Source organism: Phyllobates terribilis, unplaced genomic scaffold, assembly GCF_046119375.1.
Source record: "Phyllobates terribilis strain yellow unplaced genomic scaffold, ASM4611937v1 Scaffold_4__5_contigs__length_816908805, whole genome shotgun sequence".
NCBI lineage: Eukaryota > Metazoa > Chordata > Amphibia > Anura > Dendrobatidae > Phyllobates > Phyllobates terribilis.
The window spans coordinates 743,968,205-743,986,691 of NW_027362764.1; the positions used below are offsets into that span (position 1 = coordinate 743,968,205).

General features: G+C 44.2%; 1 protein-coding gene across 2 annotated transcripts in view; it reads left to right on the top strand.

The window, feature by feature from the left end:
* The window catches only part of COL14A1 (collagen type XIV alpha 1 chain), a 202,448-nt gene that overhangs the window by 12,056 nt on the left and 171,905 nt on the right, over positions 1–18,487 (top strand). For both annotated transcript variants that reach the window (XM_073679829.1, XM_073679830.1), the window contains exon 2: positions 966–1,081. In XM_073679829.1, coding sequence (XP_073535930.1) covers positions 994–1,081 — 88 coding nt within the window. In that variant the 5' untranslated portion in view covers positions 966–993. The remainder of the gene's footprint in view (positions 1–965; positions 1,082–18,487) is intronic.

An 18,487-nucleotide genomic window follows, 5' to 3' on the forward strand; every position in this document is an offset into this window, starting at 1 on the left:
GGGGTAATTCGTAAAATGGTTGTAGCAGTCTGGATACACAGAATACTCTGTTAAACAAGCGTTCAGGTACTGTCCGCACACGGACCAGGGGATGAGGTTCAGGCACTGGCCGCATTTGGACCAGGGACTTCAGGTTCAGGACTGGCCACACAAGGACCAGGGACGTCAGGCTCAGGACACTGGCCACACCAGGACCAGGGGCGCCTCACAACTCACTAGTAGACTACAACATTACCTAATGTTTTACTTTGTTGCTTGGCACCTCCCTATTGGATGCCTCTTAAACAAGATGTCTCCCAGCTATCGGCTGGGAGCTATCTTGCAGGTGTGCTCTTATACTAAATGCCTCCCAGCCATTGGCTGGGGGCATTTAAATATGTATGCATACTGCCTCTTTAAGATCAGGGGAGCATGTGTACACTAGGCGCGCCGCAGGGAATTGCGGAGAGCACAAAACAAGGAGAAAGGTAGCATGCCGGGGATGCTGCTGCACCGCCGGGAGCGGTGAGTATGCTGGCATCTCTGCATGGAGTGGGCACCATGCAGGGGATCTGGAAAATAGCGTTACAGCCTCTCGCTTCCTGTATCAGGGCGGTAGAGGGAACTGTCACAGTCATCTCTCACTATGCAGTGAGCGAGGCTATAATCACTCCCCAGCACAATGATTGATTGCGTGCTCTGCAGCAGTGGAATGATCACTGTATAGAGAGCGGTGACTGTAACCGCCCCCCACACCGCCCTAATGACTGGAAAAGAGCAGCTGCAGGGAGGATATAGCTTCATTTTCTCCCTGTAGCCACTGCTCTGCTCCAGTAAAGTAGCCAGACATGATTTAAATGCTCTTTACCTGGTAAATGGTGTTTCTGGAGGCGACAAGGTCCCTTTAATATCAAAAGGTCCCGTTGGCACCCAAAAGAAACAGTCCATGGCTTATTCAGCTTTAACATGTATATATTTCTTTGCAGACTTGCTGACTGGGTTCCTGTGGATACAATGAGGACGCAGCACAGCGCGCACACCATGGTCTTTGTGTCGCTCATGGCGGTGACATTTTTCTTATCCAATCTCGGACAGAGCCAAGGTAATAACTGTAGCCGTGCATTATATTCTGTCTTATATCTCGCTGGTTATCTGGTGTGCAGAGGTTAAACGTATGTTAAATTTACCCTTATCTGAATATATTTGTTATTTATATGTGTAAATGCTAATACCCAACAAATTCCGGAATGGATCAGTATTACCCAGGATATATAATAACCATTATTTCATTACAGGGATCCTGACACCTTCTTTAATAACATTTTTGCTATTGTTCAATATAGTTACTAGTTTATGGATTATACTGGATTATACAGTATATTTATGTCGCCTTTGTACCATCACGTAATATAACCAGTATTTTTCTACAAGACCGATGTAGCCTTCTACGCTTTTTTTTGTAGAGTTTTTCATCATCTTATGATGTGCTGTGCATGATATAAGGATTTGGATTTATATATTTGGAGGGAATTTGGCATTTCTGAATGGGTCCGTAGTGGATCTTGCCTTTAGATTAGTATGGTCTCAGTAGAGTTGAGCGAACCCAAACTTAAAAGTTCTAGGTTCGTACCAGACAGTTAGTGTCTGCTGCTAATTGCCAAACACGGACTTCTCCCAGCCGTCCGTTGCAATGTTAAGAGTTCTGGGAAAGTCCGAGAGATCAAAAGTTCGGTTCAGCATTGTTTTCAATAGGGTTCTGGTTCTAGTTCAAGTTCAGGTACAGTCCTGGTACCCTAATCGAATTTTGGAATAAAGTTTGGGTTGGATACCAGGACCCGAACTTCCACGGGTCCGCTCATCCCTAATTGTCAGCTGTGGAGTGTATGTTGTAGCCCTGCTACTTTTATGCCACCGTTCTTTGCCGAGAGATCACTGCACATAGACTTGAGTTTTTAAAAAAGTTTCATATTCACACAAACTTCAAAGACAAATGAATGCTATGATACAGTTATCTGCCCTGTCGTAGAACTTATACTATTATTCATATAGTAGAGATCTTGGACTTATTTTTTGGCAATTTACTGGGTTAGTGAGCACAGATGTGTAATTTAGTATAAGGTTATACTATATAATGGACTGACAGACCTCTGATATGAAAACACGCACTTATTTTGATCAGAAAATGCTGTAAGAAAATGACCATGACAATCACAATCTCAACCTTTCAGTATAGACCTGTCTTCTTAGTTCACAATACAATTAAATAGTCGCTGTAGTTTTAAGAAATTTTGCATAAATGAATAGTACAGGTGAATCTAAGAAATTTTGTAATATACCTTATCAGAGAAATAAGCTTCTTTCTCCACTTATTCTCCACTTATAAGTCCCTTTGTCCACTATTAAAAAATCCTAGCTCAAATCCATTTTAGCCAAAGCCAGACCAACAGCTTGCTCACTGAGGTTTCAGGTTACAGTGTCTATTAAACTCTACGGATACCTTATTAACGAAATAAGCATCTTTCTCCACATATGAGCCACTTCTTCTTCTCCCTCTGCCTCCTGAACTTATCATACACTTTGAAAAAAAACAGCTCAAATTCTTCTTAATCAAAGCAAGACAGACAGTTAGCTTACTGAGGTGTCACATTACAGAGTTTATTAAACTTTATGGATCATCAGCAAAATAATTATTATTATTTATTATTATAGCACCATTTATTCCATGGCTCTTTACATGTAAAAAGGGGGTATAAATAGTGAAAACAATTACAATAATCTTGAACAAAACGTGACGGAGACTGGTACAGGAGGAGCGAGGACCCTGCCCGCGAGGGCTCACAATCTACAAGGGATGAGTGAGGATACGGTAGGTGAGGATACAGCTGGTCATGCAGCGGTATGGTGGAGCGGTGGTTACTGCAGGTTGAGGGCTTGTCGGAATAGGTGGGTCTTCAGGTTCCTTTTGAAGGTTTCCACGTTAGGCGAGAGTCTGATATGATGGGGTAGAGAGTTCCAGAGTAGGGGGGATGCACGGGAGAAATCTTGTATGCGATTGTGGGAGGAGGAGATAAGAGGGGAGTAGAGCAGGAGATCTTGTGAGGATCGGAGGTTGCATGCGGGTATGTAGCGGGAGACTAAGTCACAGATGTATGGAGGAGACAGGTTGTGAATGGCTTTGTATGCCAGGGTTAGGGTTTTGAACTGGAGTCTCTGAGCAATAGGGAGCCAGTGAAGGGATTGACAGAGAGGAGAGACCGGGGAATAGCGGGGGGACAGGTGGATTAGTCGGGCAGCAGAGTTTAGGATAGTTTGGAGGGATGCGAGAGTGTTGGAAGGGAGGCCACAGAGCAGGAGGTTGCTGTAATGGAGGCAGGAGATGATGAGGGCGTGCACTAGTGTTTTTGCTGATTCATGGTTGAGAAATTTGCGGATCCGGGAGATATTTTTAAGTTGGAGTCGGCAGGAAGTGGAAAGGGCTTTGATATGTGGTTTGAAGGAGAGTTCAGAGTCCAGAGTCCAAGTCCCTCAAGTTCGCAAGGCCGCAAGCTTGAGGGACTGGGGAGAGTGAACAGCCATTGACGTTGATAGATAGGTCTGTTGGGGGGGGGTGAATGAGATGGCGGAAAGATGATGAATTCTGTTTTGTCCATGTTAAGTTTTAGAAATCTAGCAGAGAAGGATGAAATAGCAGACAGACATTGTGGGATTTTGGTTAGTAGGTTGGAGATATCGGGTCCAGAGAGGTAGATCTGTGTGTCGTCGGCATTGAGGTGATAATGGAAGCCATGAGACTCTATGAGATGTCCCAGGCCAAAGGTGTAGATGGAGAAGAGTAGGGGTCCTAGAACTGAACCTTGGGGGACACCGACAGATAGGGGGTGAGATGAGGTGGTGTGTGAGTGGGAGACAGTGAATGTCCGGACTGTTAGGTATGAGGAGATCCAGGATAGGGCCAAGTCTGTGATTCCGAGAGATGAGAGAGTCTGGAGTAAGAGGGAATGGTCTACTGTGTCGAAGGCAGATGACAGGTCAAGGAGGAGGAGGACAGAGTAGTGTTGCTTGGATTTGGTGGTTAGTAGGTCATTGGTGACTTTAGTCAGTGCAGTTTCAGTAGAATGGTGCGGTTGGAAACCAGATTGTAGGCAGTCGAAGAGGGAGGAGGAGGAGAGGTGGGGGGACAGTTCAGAATGGATGTGTTGTTCCAGTAGTTTTGAGGCATAGGGGAGAAGTGATATGGGGCGATAGCGAGTCAGAGAGGATGGGTCAAGGGGGGGCTTTTTGAGGATGGATGTGATAGAGGCATGTTTGAAGCATGAGGGGAAGACGCCAGTTGTTAGTGACAGGTTGAAAAGGTGGGCTAGTGTTGGGATGAAGATAGTGGTAAGGTTTGGGATGTGGTAGGACTGGATTGGGTCAAGTTCACAGGTGGTGAGGTGTGATTTGGAGAGTAAAGAGGAAAGGTGATCTTCCGTAATGGTGGAGAAGCTGGTTATGGAGGAGGAGGATTGAGTAGGTGTGGAGAAGGGCTGTGGGGACTTTAGGCAAAAGCTTTGTCTGATGGTGTCAATGTTCTGCTTGAAGAATGAGGCAAAGTCTTCGGCTGAAATAAGAGAAGAGGGAGGAGGCACTGGGGGACGGAGGAGATAATTGAAGGTGTTGAATAGCTGTTTGGGGTTGTGAGACAGGGAAGATATGAGAGATGAGTAGTATGTGTGTTTTGCTGCAGTGAGTGTGGACTTGAAGGTAGTGAGGGACTGTTTGAATGCGATGGAGTGCTCATTGGAGAGGGACCTTTTCCATCTACGCTCAGCAAGCCTGGAGGCCTGTCTTTAGTTAGGCTGGTGTGCCAGGGTTGTCTGTTGATTGTGCAAGCTTTGGTATGTGTGAGGGGGGCGACCGAATTGAGAGTTGCAGCTGTTGTGGTGTTGTATAAAGTGGCAGCAATATCTGCATCATGTAAGGAACTAATGTCTGTAAGAGGGAGAAGGGATTCAGAGAGTGAGTGTAGGTCAAGGTGTTTAAGATTTCTGCGAGGGTGTGCAAGTTTGTGGAGTGGGGATTGTTGCCCTGGAGGGGAGAGGGTAGAGCATGTAAGTAGGTTGTGGTCAGAAAGAGGGAGAGGTGAGTTAGAGAGGTTAGATAGGGAACAGAGGCGAGTGAAGATGAGGTCCAGTGTGTAGCCATCTTTGTGAGTGGCTGCGGAAAACTACTGAGGAAGGAAGAAGGAGGAAGTGAGGGATATAAGCTTAGAGACAGATGAGTGGGAAGTGTCAATGGGGATGTTGAAGTCGCCCATGAGGATAGTGGGGATATCAACGGAGAGGAAATGAATTAGCCAGGTGGTAAAGTGGTCAAAGAAGGTGGTGGTTGATCCTGGGGGGCGATAAATGACAGCCAGTTGGAGGTTGGAGGAGGAGTAGATGCACACACAGTGCACCTCAAAAGAGTGGAGAGTAACGGAGGGCAGCAGTGGGATTTGGGTGAAGGAGCAGCTATCTGATAGGAGGAAACCTATTCCTCCACCATGCTTGCCGGTGGGGCGGGGTGTGTGGGAAAGGTGGAAACCACCGTACAAAAGTGCAGCAGGAGAGGCCATGTAAGAGGGGGTGAGCCAGGTTTCAGTGATGCCGAGGAAGGAAAGCTTGTTAGTGATGAAGAGATCGTGAATGTAGGAAAGTTTGTTGCAGACAGAGCGAGCATTTCACAGAGCTCCTGTTAGAGGGACTGGGGAAGCAGGGACTGGGCGGATGGGTATAAGGTTAGAAGGGTTATGAGAGTTTGGGATAGATTGTGGGTAGGAGGTGGAAGTGATTGTAGGGATGTGGTGAGGAGGGCCAGGAATTGGAGAGATGTCGCCGGAAGTGAGAAGGAGCAGAGAAAGTGTTAGTAGGTGGGAGCAGGAGAGGGCATGAGGTGGCTGTCTGTGTTTGCAGATACAGGATTGAATGTTGAGGCATAGTTCTGAGGAGGAGGTGAGATGAATGGGGAGGATGGAGGGAGAGATGAAGAGTTCATTGCTAGGTGTAGGGATTAGGGGTGGTTGGAAAAGGTGAAGGATTAAGAAATAAGCATCTTCCTCCACTTATGAGCCATTTCTTCCTTTCCCTCCTGAACTTATCATACACTCTGATAAAAACTGCTCAAATTCTTCTTAGTCAAAGCAAGACCGACAGCTAGCTCACTGAGGTGTCACATTACAGAGTCTATTAAACTCTATGGATGCCTCATCAGTGAAATAAGCATCTTCCTCCACTTATGAGCCACTTCTTCCCCTCTTTCTACCATCTGAACTTATCATACATTCTGGAAAAAAAATTGATTCCATAGCAGAAAAATGATCTTCTTTCTCCACTTATTAGCCACTTCTTCTCCTCTGCCTGAAATCAATACTGACAGCCAGCTTACTGAGGTGTCAAGTTACAGAGGCTTTTAAACTCTATGGAAAGGGAAAGGGAAAGGAGAAGTGAGGAGAACTCAGCATTGTGACAGACCAGGCAGATAAAGGAAGATCGTGCTGCAGCTTCTATCAAATGAATTTCACTTTAGTGCTGGATTCACAGCTACACATCTCAGTACTGCTATAAAATGTCTTCAGTGCTTCTGCTACCCCTGTGTTCTATAGATAAAGAAGAGAGGAAATCCCACATGTCTCTGTGTGTACTGTGTATGGAAGCTGCTAGTCTCCATCTATTAGCTCAGAGAGAACTGAAAATTAAAGATAAATCCTGCAAAGGGAAAAACTGGTGAAAAATTCAGGATACAAATCATATAATGGTCAAAAATAATGTAATTTTACATAACTGATACATCCACATTGTCTATATATAATTCTGCTGAGCTTTATCTCGAGTTGTGGATGCCCCAGTGTAAAGTTGATTTCCCAGATTATCATTTTTGTTTGCTGCTGTTCAAAACACATTTCAATCTTCCCACAATTCTGCATTGGTTCGAGAAAAATGTCATTATGCCTACAAAATATTTTGGTGGCCAACAATGGGTCAAGATAGGTCAAACCTGAAGGAGTTTCCTGTTTTTGAAGGGTGTGTAGAGATTCCCTACAATGATCTTTATTTCAGTCTCATTGTGGCAATAACCTAGTTGTTTATTAAACTTTTTTTCTGCAGTCTTTTTTTTATGGTCTTGGTTTATTCTCCTAAAGCCCCCTCATACACATAGGATGAACCTATTGATTTGGCCAACCTTGTAATGTCTACAGAGGCCTTCTGACTCTTTTCAATGAAAGATGTATTGCACAGATGGAATTTTGTTGCCTGATCATTTTGTTTTGAGGCGGATGACCTGTCCACATACCTGTTCTCTGATTTCATCCCTGACTTTGAACTCCTGGATGCAACTAAGCTTGTTGACCCTTCTTTCTGCCTGCTTGCTCCACCGGCCAGCAGACACTCTGTAATTGTATCTCAGGGAGCCCTGCAAAAGTCTAGATCCCTGTAAAGAAGTTAAAGGGTGAAGACCAGGGTTTCCTTGAGACTTGCTAAGCACAAAGGTTTGTGCAATGCCTTTCTGTGAATCCCTATTAAAAGCTGTGAGCTTTCCTCAGAAAGTGCACTGATACAGCAAACCTTTGAAAAATAGCTTTTCTCCCAAGAATTTTCAGCTAGGTTGGCAGCAGAAACTTATAAAGATAGTTAAAAGCTAGGTACAACCGGAATATGTGCCATGGTGATTTGGGTTCACACGCTTTGGGTTAGCAATTGTTTTTCCAAAGAGTAACCAATTAAAAGTTTAGACTTCATAGAAAACCCCTCGTCAAAGTCTATATGGGTTCAGTCAATGGTGGTTTAATTTAACATGTTCTACCCTTGTAATACTAGTCAAGATCAGCCATCCTAGGGTCTTTATTCGATATAGGAAGAGTCCCAACCTCTTTACCATAGGGGAACCCTTGAAAAATTGTTGCAAAACCTCCTCAATCCAGCCTAATAGGTGGGCCATAATGACTGTTGCTCTTTTCTGACATTTCAGGTTGGGAAACACTCATGTATAAAGAAAAAATCCATTAAAGTCAATATTAGATTGTGTGATTTACAAAGATGCAACATTTGGGCTTATGGTACATGTTGTAGATGACAGTGCCAAGTCAAACACCCGGGGTAACGTTGATGCCAAGTGCAGAAAGATTAAGATCTGATTTAATTTTAACTGTTTAAATAGCTTTTCTAAATATTTTATGTAAGGAATCGGCAACAAGTTACTGATTTCAATCAGATCATTTCAGTTTTATCACAAAAAAAAAATTTTTTAAAGTGAAGAACACCAGCTCATAATAGGGCATTGCAGTAGCTTAGGTGTCCATGGTTACGACCACTAACAACTAACTAACTGTCACTATATGAGTGGTCGTAACCATGGATACTTAAGCTACTGCAATGCCCTGCACATGGGGATAAGCGACATAGTGAATCAGGAGAACTATACTACATTTGTAATTGGAGGAATTTGCTAATATTATTGTTATTGTCAGGAGCGTCCAGACATTTTTTGGGAAAACATCAGGGTGATACTACTTTCCTGACCGTCACTGGCATAAAAAGGGTTAACCGTCCTATTAGAGGGGGGATTGGAGTAAAGCTTTGTTAAAACGGGAGGCATATTGGATTTTCAAGTTAGAAACCAGGTCCCCCAATTGGTTCAAAACTGACCTTATGTACCTATACTAACGAGATTGTAACATAGCCTGCTGATCTTCACAGTCTATCATATGAAATGTACTTTTCCCCTTTGCTAAGCTATTTTCCTCTGCTTATAAAATTGAAAAATATAAATCTATTGCTATATACTTTTATGTATTTAACAACTTATATTTTATAATTATATATTTTTTTTGATTGTCATCTGATCTGCAGACCACTCAGGGTTAATCTTCTCCAGGGCGTTTTCCTTGCCCCATTGGTTTCCTTTTCAGGGTTCTTTATAATTTTCTTTTGAAGCTCGAAACGCGTCGACCTGGTGTCTCTCCTTCCTCTTTTTTCATCATGATTTTAGATTTTCCCTGTTTTTAAGTTTACCCATAAACACGATGTTTTAATACTCAACCTTAGCTGTTATATGCCTATTTTTTTTTTGCCAGTTTCACTAATAAACAGAATCCCACTGTCTATTTGATAGGAAGGATTTCCAGTTTTGGAAAACTGTTGTTCCCCGGTTGCAGTTTGCTTAAAGACAAGCAAATGTGCTTTACTCACCTTTCTGGGGTCCGGCACTGAGTCTCCGCCGCTGCTCCCAATGTCCATTCAATGAGCTTAGCGGCTCTGCCCGAATTTTTGGCACAACCCACTAAGAGCCGTGGCCCCGCTGTTGACAAAAAGTCAGCGTTCCAGACCACAGTCATTGGAAGCAGCGGCGGAAATTCAGCTCTGAGCATGAGAAAAGTGAGTAAAGAACAGTTTTTTTTATTTTGTTCTTAAAACAAACTGCAGCTGGAGAACAGGGATTTTTTGATAGTGGAAAACTCCTTTACGGTGGCCATACCCATTATGTGAGTCCACGAAGGCTCTTATCGTCATTATCACCAATCTTTCCCATCAGGGGACATACAAACTTTGTGCAGATCTTGTCCGTGGTTGGCTTTGAACCATGACTCCAGGAGATGCAAAGGAACTCTGAACCACTCGGCGCACCCAAAAAGTACCCTGTGAGCCTGACACTTTTGAATTCTGGTATAAAAGTCCAAAGAATAGTTAAAGAGGTTGTTCCCTACTTTAGTATTGATGACCTATTCTTAGGATAGGTCATTAATGTCTGATCAGTTGGGGTCCGATACCCGGTACCTCCGCCAATCAGCTGCTATCAGTGTCGGCAACCACCGGCCAAAAATACTCGCTTCTGGAGCTGGCCGAGGCTTGGTACTGTACATCCGCCTTCTATTCAAATCAGTAGTACCCTGCGGTGGCCACTAGAAGTAGATGGCCAGGTTCGAAAAATAAGTACATCCGTCCAACACCGATAACAGCTGATCTGTGGGGGTGTCGGATGTGGGACCTCGGCCGATCAGACATTGATGACCTATCCCAAGCATTAGCCATCAATGTAAAAGTAGTGGACAACCTCTTTAAATACCTACCCCGATCCCATCTCCAGACTCCTCATCCCTACTCTTCCACTTCATTATTCCTGTCCAATAAAGATCAGCAACTCAAACATTTTTTAGTGCCCATGAATTTTTAAATATTATGACACGTTTACGGCCCAAAGTGCGTTGGATTATCAACAATTTTTTGAGTTTTTGGAACTAGGGCTAAATAGTTCTTAATGGTCACATTCATTTCCAAGCCTGAAACAATTAGATGCGTATAACACGTACAGATTTTATATTGGAGTGATGTTCCGGGCAAGATTAGCTTGCTACAGGGCCTAAGAGTAGGTGACAGATGATTTCATTTAATTTGGGGCTAGGCTGGAATAAATGCCAAAAAAAAACACACTCCTTGGGATCCTGATGATTTACGGAGCTCCTAATCATAGATTGCCCCTCATTCTACCAGTAATGTCAACTTACTGCATTTTTTTTCAGTAGGATTATAATAATTAGAAACAGTAAGTATGCAAATAAGGAACCCAGTAAACTAGTGTTGGCGGGTGGAAATATGACAGGTTTCCACACGCCTCAATCCTGAAGCCAATCCAAGAACGTTCAAAAGGACCAGTTTATTGCCTTGTTAAAAACCTAGGAACTACAGACTAGGTACAAGTAATATTTTTCTTGGGTGAGGTCTTATTTAGTCATAGCCAGGGGTAAAAGATATAGAATGTATAGAACACGGTGGGAGTTCTCTGGTTTCTGCAGATGGTATATCAATATATACTATATATACAGTACAGACCAAAAGTTTGGACACACCTTCTCATTTAAAGATTTTTCTGTATTTTCATGACTTTGAAAATTGTACATTCACACTGAAGGCATCAAAACTATGAATTAACACATGTGGAATTATATACTTAACAAAAAAGTGTGAAACAACTGAAAATATGTCTTATATTCTAGGTTCTTCAAAGTAGCCACCTTTTGCTTTGATGAAGGCTTTGCACACCCTTGGCATTCTCTTGATGAGCTTCAAGAGGTAGTCAACAGAAATGGTCTTCCAACAATCTTGAAGGAGTTCCCAGAGATGCTTAGCACTTGTTGGCCCTTTTGCCTTCACTCTGTGGTCCAGCTCACCCAAAACCATCTCGATTGGGTTCAGGTCTGGTGACTGTGGAGGCCAGGTCATCAGGCGTAGCACCCCATCACTCTCCTTCTCCATCATTTATTTTTCAACAGGACAATGGCCCCAAACACACCTCCAGGCTGTGTAAGGGCTATTTGACCAAGAAGGAGAGCCACAGGAAAGAAAGAACAAGATTTACTTCAGCTGCAGAGGATAAGTTCATCAGGGTGACCAGCTTCAGAAACTGCAAATTGACAGCACCTCAAATAACAGCCCTCAAAAATGATGCAGAGACATCAAGTAGCGGACACATCTCAACAACAGCTGTTCAGAGGAGATTTGGAGAAGTAGGACTTTATGCACAAATTGCTGCAAAGAAGCCACTACTGAGAACCCCAAACAAGAAGAGACTTGTTTGGCTCAAGCAACACTAAGACTGGACATTAGATCAGTGGAAATCTATACTATGGTCTGATGATGGATGAGTCAAAATTTGAGATTTTTGGCACAAACTGCCATGTCTCTGTGAGATGCAGAAAAGGATAGAGAATGGTTTCTACTTTTGTGGTGCCCACCATGACGCATGGAGGGAGAGGTGTGATGAATCGGAGGGGGGCGCTTGGTTGGTGATACTGTTGGTGATTTAATTCAAATTTAAGGAACAGCATTCTACAATGACATGTTATCTCATCTGGTTGTGACATTGCCTCTACAATGCGTGAGATGCGTGGGATGAGTTGGAGTCAGAGTGAAGTTAAAGCGGCCAACAAGTGTTCAGCACCTCTGTGAACTCAAGACTGTTGGAAGCCATTCCAGGTGATGAGCTGATGAAGCTGCGTGACAGAAGGACAAGGAGGTGTAGAGCCGTCAGAGTAAAATGGAGGCACTTTAAGGAATCTAAGGTGTAACACATATTCTGTTTTCTTTTTCTTTTCTCCCTTTTTTTTATATATGTTCCATTGCAAATGTGAATATCTCTGCAATGGAGCGACGCAGCGCAAAATGAAAAAGAGCGGCAGAATCAGGGGAGCTCAGGGATTTATACAAGGTATTTAAGTCAACTTTTTTGAGCAAGTGACAGTTTCTCTTTAGTAAGATGAGACAACTCCTTTAATGCAACCAGTACACTTAGCCCCATGTCAGCACCGCAGCGCTAACAACTATTTTCATAGGCTTCAAAAGAGCTCCCTCCAGTTTTTTTTACAACTTCTTAAATGGCAGAGGGGCTTTCAGTCCAAGAACCTGGGTACTACTGCTTACTCTGCACCCGCAATAGCTTTCCCTCTACAGAATGTGCCCCATACATGCTTATCTACTGCTGTATGCATCTTCTCTCGATAGTGGCCAACCATAAGGGGGAAGATAATTCTCCATTCTAAAAACCTATGGGGGTCCCACCGGTCAGACCCCGACTCATCTAACATTATTAGCAATCCTAATCTCAAAAATCTGCATTCCTGGCCATTTGTCCATTTTTACCTTTTTGCAAATTTTTGCAAAACCCTGGATGGACTGCAATTCATACCGTTACTATTGACTGGCTAAATATAGGCACATCTAATATATATAATCGTCTTATCCCGTCTGTCTGTCTGTCTGTCCTTCTGTCCAGGAAATCCCGCGTCGCTGATTGGTCCGGCCGCGGCCAATCAGCGATGCGGGACTTCAGAAAAAGATGGCGGCCGTTAGCGGCTCATCTGCCTCACGGAGGTCAGCGGCTATGCAGCCGGGAGATGACCGGAGTATTTAGCAGGACCCCCTTCTGTGTGTCCTTTCTCTGGCCTTCTCCCTGCACCTCACACCCAGTGACACTTCTATCCAGTACCCTCGGGCCTTGGCGGGCGACGTGTGTTCCGTCCCCTGGGTCCTATGTGGCTACCTTCTTAGTGAGACTGGTGTGGACTTTTGGCTTACGGTACATAAAGTGCTGCAGCCTCCGGTTTCTAGTTGAGCCTTGCTGTTTCTCCGCTAGTTGAGGGACCGGTTCCCCTTATCTGGCCTGACCCCTCTACCTCCTGGTAGCAGCGGGCGTACGGGTGGCTTTCTGCACGGCCCGTACCCCTAGGGTCCCTTCGGTTCCTGGAGCCTTCCTGCTCCCACTCCTCTCTTCTCTCCTTCAGTTCTGGGCCTCACAGACTAGGCCTGCCTCTGGAGCAGAGCTCATACAGAGCCTCTGCTCCTTCACTTCTCCTCCTCTGACTGGCCGCCTGAACTAAGATGGTGTCTCTATTTTATAGCTCCTTCTGAAGTGCTCCCTTGATCTACGTCCTCCACCCCATCCACTACATGGTTCCCCCTCACTAGGTGGTTCCCCCCACTCCAGCCAGGGATCAGGGACTGTGCTCTCCCGTAGGAGCAATCTCGCCCTGTCCCCCGGAAATGTGGTGTAGTGAATGCAGGTGTTAGATGCAGTACCTCTGTGGCGACTGAACCCTCAGGGGCGCCACACATACATATTCTAGAATACCCGATGCGTTAGAATCGGGCCACCATCTAGTATAGCATAAACATATCCCAAGAGATTATATAAAAATCATGGGCTTTTTTTCAGAGCTGGTGATTGCGCCACATATCTGACGGAAGATATGTTGAGTCAATAGGAAAAAATGAAAGGACACATCTGTAGTTTTCTTCTACATTATATTATTCTACCAACTGTCCTGAATTTCTCAAAACATCTAGGTCAAAAAGGGGCAGAGTTTATGTTAACTCCGAGCAAAAGTAGAAATTTAGGGGCTGACAGTGGCATGAGGGTGTTCACAAGAAGGGTAAGGTCGGGTTTGGAAGTACAGTTTAAAAAAAATCCATCAACAGATGAAAAGTAACTAGTTGTTCTTATTATTTTATTCCTGCTGTTCCACTGAATAAGCTGATTTTCTTTTTTAAAAAATCCGCCATACGGTTCCAGAGATATGGGTCTATTCTTGACTAAGAGGGCATGGCTCACATGATCCTCTGGGGCGTATCTTTAGCCTACTTTGCATAATTACCCTGTAAACCACGCCTACTTTTAAAGACAAGGAAAAAAGACAAGGAAAAAAAATTACTAAATAGAAAAGCCTATACCTCTGGAACCGTATGGTGAGTTTGAAAAAAAGAAAAGAGCAGATTATTCGGGAAAGTGACGGGAATAAAATAAGAGCCAAAAATTGATGACTTTTGAACTGGTGACCGGTCCCCTTTAAACATTCTCAGAAATGTTGGCAACTATGTATATAGTTTTTTATGTAATTACTATCCAGCCCATAGTTCAAACCAGTTGAATATACTGTACAGATCTTGAACCAACAGGAGTTGTTGACAGATGTGAACTCAGAAGGCAGCAGAATTGTGAATACAGCTCTGGAAGAGACTTGTTAGAAGACATGTTAGGATCCATATGAGATAAATAAATCAATGTGCTCTGTATGAAGTTTTATTTCATACAGTATGTGTAGAGAAATAAAAACTACATCTAACAAAAGAAGTGGTACTGTGCGACTGCTATAACTCGCAATATATGACACTAAAAGTATAAAAATTTGCCAAAAATCCAGTTTTTACAGTAGGTGCTTTGAGGTGACTGAACATCACCAGGAGTCCTCATGACATATTATTACAAGTGATAAATCAGGCGGATCTTGGCACTGACTGGTAATTCCCGCACAGACAGGTTTCATCAGTAGGATTAAAGACAGATAAAGGTAAATTAAGTTATTACTTTTCTCCGGGGGGATGAAGAAGTTTGCGATCATAAAGTGGTTGAGGTTTTATTTTCTGACGTGCTTTAATTTTGTGCCACACAAGAGGCTAATAAGTTGTAGTAGTACAAAATGTTTTATTATGTGACGCGCCCCCTGGGCCGTGGGGTACTCGGCTGCCGGGCCTCTGGTTGCCAGGGGATATCACGGTAGCTGGCCCGGTCCGTGACCCAGGTCGGTCAGTAAAAGAGGGGAATATTTATAAGGGATTTAAAGTGTTCGTGACGCCACCTGTGGAATGCGGCTAAGGGGTGCCGCCGCTGCGGAGCCGTCCTCTGGAGCTGGTGTTACGGCAGCAGGGATGGTGTGGCTCTCCACAGGTAGAGCTAGCTCCAGGGCAGCGTGGGGTGTAATGGATGGTGGTGCAGGGGAGAGACGGCAGGACGGTCCGGGAGGAAAGACGGACACTCACACGGGGGTTAGCTTCAGTACCTTTACTGGTGATGGTGCAGGCACGGTCCAGGGTACTCCGGGCGAAGGGCGCACTTTTGGACTCTCCCCAGTGAGCGGGTATAGGGCCTCCTGATCCGTGGCTTTCCTCGCTAAGATTCTGACCTGCCTGGAGCTGGGCCTAGCTTGGTTACTGTCTCTCTTTGCACCTGCTGACCTGGTGGTAGGGCCTTCTTTTGGATATCACTCTCCCTGGAAGCTGGGGCCTCCATGACTCCTAGCCCTGGTACTGTAATCAGCGTTTGGTGAACCTGGGACCTGTAGTCCTCCAAGGGTTCCGGTGGTTCCTACTGGGTGTAAAGGGTCCCTGTAGGCGCGGACCCTGTGTCCGGTATATACAGTTATATGAAAAAGTTTGGGCACCCCCATTAATCTTAAGCTTATTGTTTTATAAAAATTGGTGTTTTTGCGACAGCTATTTCAGTTTGATATATGTAATAACTGTTGGACACAGTAATGTTTCTGCCTTGAAATGAGGTTTATTGTACTAACAGAAAATGTGCAATCTGCGTTCAAAGAAAATTTGACAGGTGCATAAGTATGGGCACCTCACCAGAAAAGTGACATTAATATTTAGTAGATCCTCCTTTTGCAAAAATAACAGCCTCTAGTTGCTTCCTGTAGCTTTTAATGAGCTCCTGGATCCTGGATGAAGGTATTTTTGACCATTCCTCTTTACAAAACAATTCCAGTTCAGTTAAGTTTGATGGTCGCTGAGCATGGACAGCCCTCTTCAAATGATCCCACAGATGTTCAATGATATTCAGGTCTGGGGACTGGGATAGCCATTCCAGAACATTGTAATTGTTCCTCTGCATGAATGCCTGAGTAGATTTGGAGCGGTGTTTTGGATCATTGTCTTGCTGAAAGATCCATACCCTGCGTAACTTCAACTTTGTCACTGATTCTTGAACATTATTGTCAAGAATCTGCTGATACTGAGTGGAATCCATGCGTCCCTCAACTTTAACAAGATTCCCGGTGCCGGCATTGGCCACATAGCCCCAAAGCATGATGGAACCTCCACCAAATTTTACTGTGGGTAACAAGTGTTTTTCTTGGAATGCTGTGTTTTTTTGCCGCCATGCATAACGCCTTTTTGTATGACCAAACAACTCAATCTTGGTTTCATCAGTCCACAGGACCTTCTTCCAAAAAGAAATTGGCTTCTCCAAATGTGCTTTTGCATACCTCAGCCGACTCTGTTTGTGGCGTGCTTGCAGAAACGGCTTCTTTCGCATCACTCTCCCATACAGCTTCTCCTTGTGCAAAGTGCGTTGTATAGTTGACCGATGCACAGTGACACCATTTGCAGCAAGTTGATGCTGCAGCTCTCTGGAGGTGGTCTGAGGATTGTCCTTGACTGATCTCACCATTCTTCTTCTCTGCCTTTCTGATGTTTTTCTTGGTCTGCCACTTCTGGCCATAACAAGAACTGTCCCTGTGTTCTTCCATTTCCTTACTATGTTCCTCACAGTGGAAACTGGCAGGTTAAATCTCTGAGACAGCTTTTTGTATCCTTCCCCTGAACAACTATGTTGAATAATCTTTGTTTTCAGATCATTTGACAGTTGTTTTGAGGAGCCCATGATGCCACTCTTCAGAGGAGAGTCAAACAGGAGAACAACTTGCAAGTGGCCACTTTAAGTAGCTTTTCTCATGATTGCATACACCTGGCTATGAAGTTCAAAGCTCAATGAGGTTACAAAACCAAGAAAAGTGCTTTAGTAAGTCAGTAAAAAGTAGGTAGGAGTATTTAAAACAAGAAAATGATAAGGGTGCCCATACTTATGCACCTGTCAAATTTTGTTTGAATGCAGATTGCACATTTTCTGTTAGTACAATAAACCTCATTTCAAGGCAGAAACATTACTGTGTCCAACAGTTATTACATATATCAAACTGAAATAGCTGTTGCAAAAACACCAATTTTTATAAAACATTAAGCTTAAGATTAATAGGGGTGCCCAAACTTTTTCATATAACTGTATATCGGGGTGAACCTGGTATGCTCCTCTGCCCCCTCGCTACTTCTTCCTTCTCCTCTCGCCTTCGGCCACTCAGGGCCCTCACTAGGCCTTCACACGTGCTGTAGGCCTCAACTTGCCTCACACAGCAGCCTGCGTGCTGCTCTCTCACTGAGCACACTAAACTCTAAAAACTAGACTGAGCTGCCCGGCTCCACCCTCCCTATATATATATCCCTAACGGGCTCCCTCTGCTAGTCTGAGGTGGTAGGGTGGAGGTGTGTGAATGTGTGAGGGCCTCTTGTGGAGAAGTCCACCCATGCACCCTTCTGGGTTCTGTGGCACCAATGCGCAGCAGGGTGCCACATATGCGCTTAATAAAACAAGATAATATATACTACATATACTACAGTGGTGTGAAAAAGTGTTTGCCCCCTTCCTGATTTCTTAATCTTTTGCATGTTTGTCCCACTTAAATGTTTCATATCACAAAAAAAAGGAAATATTAGACAAAGATAACACAAGTAACCACAAAATGCAGTTTTTAAATGAATGTCTTTATTATTAAGAGAAAAAGAAATCCAAACCTACAGGGTCCTGTGTGAAAAAGTGATTGCCCCCTTGAGAAAGGCTCACACTCAGAGCCGAAACGTTGCCAGAGTTCTTTTGATCTAATAAACCAACATTTCGAGCTGCTTTAGTTTCTTTTTTTTCTATCTATGTATCAATCTATTCCATATCTATCTATCATATTTTTTGGATTATAAGACGCACTTTTTTCCCCCCAAATTTGGGGGTAAAATGAGGGTGCGTCTTATAATCCAAACTGTATAAGCCTAACGCGCTTACCGGTGTTGGTGGAGCAGGGTCCCAGGGTCGCTGCTGCCAGGAGATCGCTGCTGCTGGGAGATTGCTGCTGCCGGGAGATCGTTGCTGCCAGAAGCTTCTGCCCTCCGGAAGAGGCAAGAGTCGGAAGATGGCTGTGAGCCCCATGTAGGTGTTTGGTGGTGCGGGGGCTCTGCCGACATTTTGTAAAAGCCGGAGCGCCGCACCTTCCATACTTTCCTATGCGGCAGTCTCCAGGAAAATGGCCGCCGGAGGCGGTGCATGCGCAATTGTGGTCTTGGTGCCAAGATCTCAATCTGAGCCTGCACCGCCTCCAGCGGCCAAGTATGGAAGA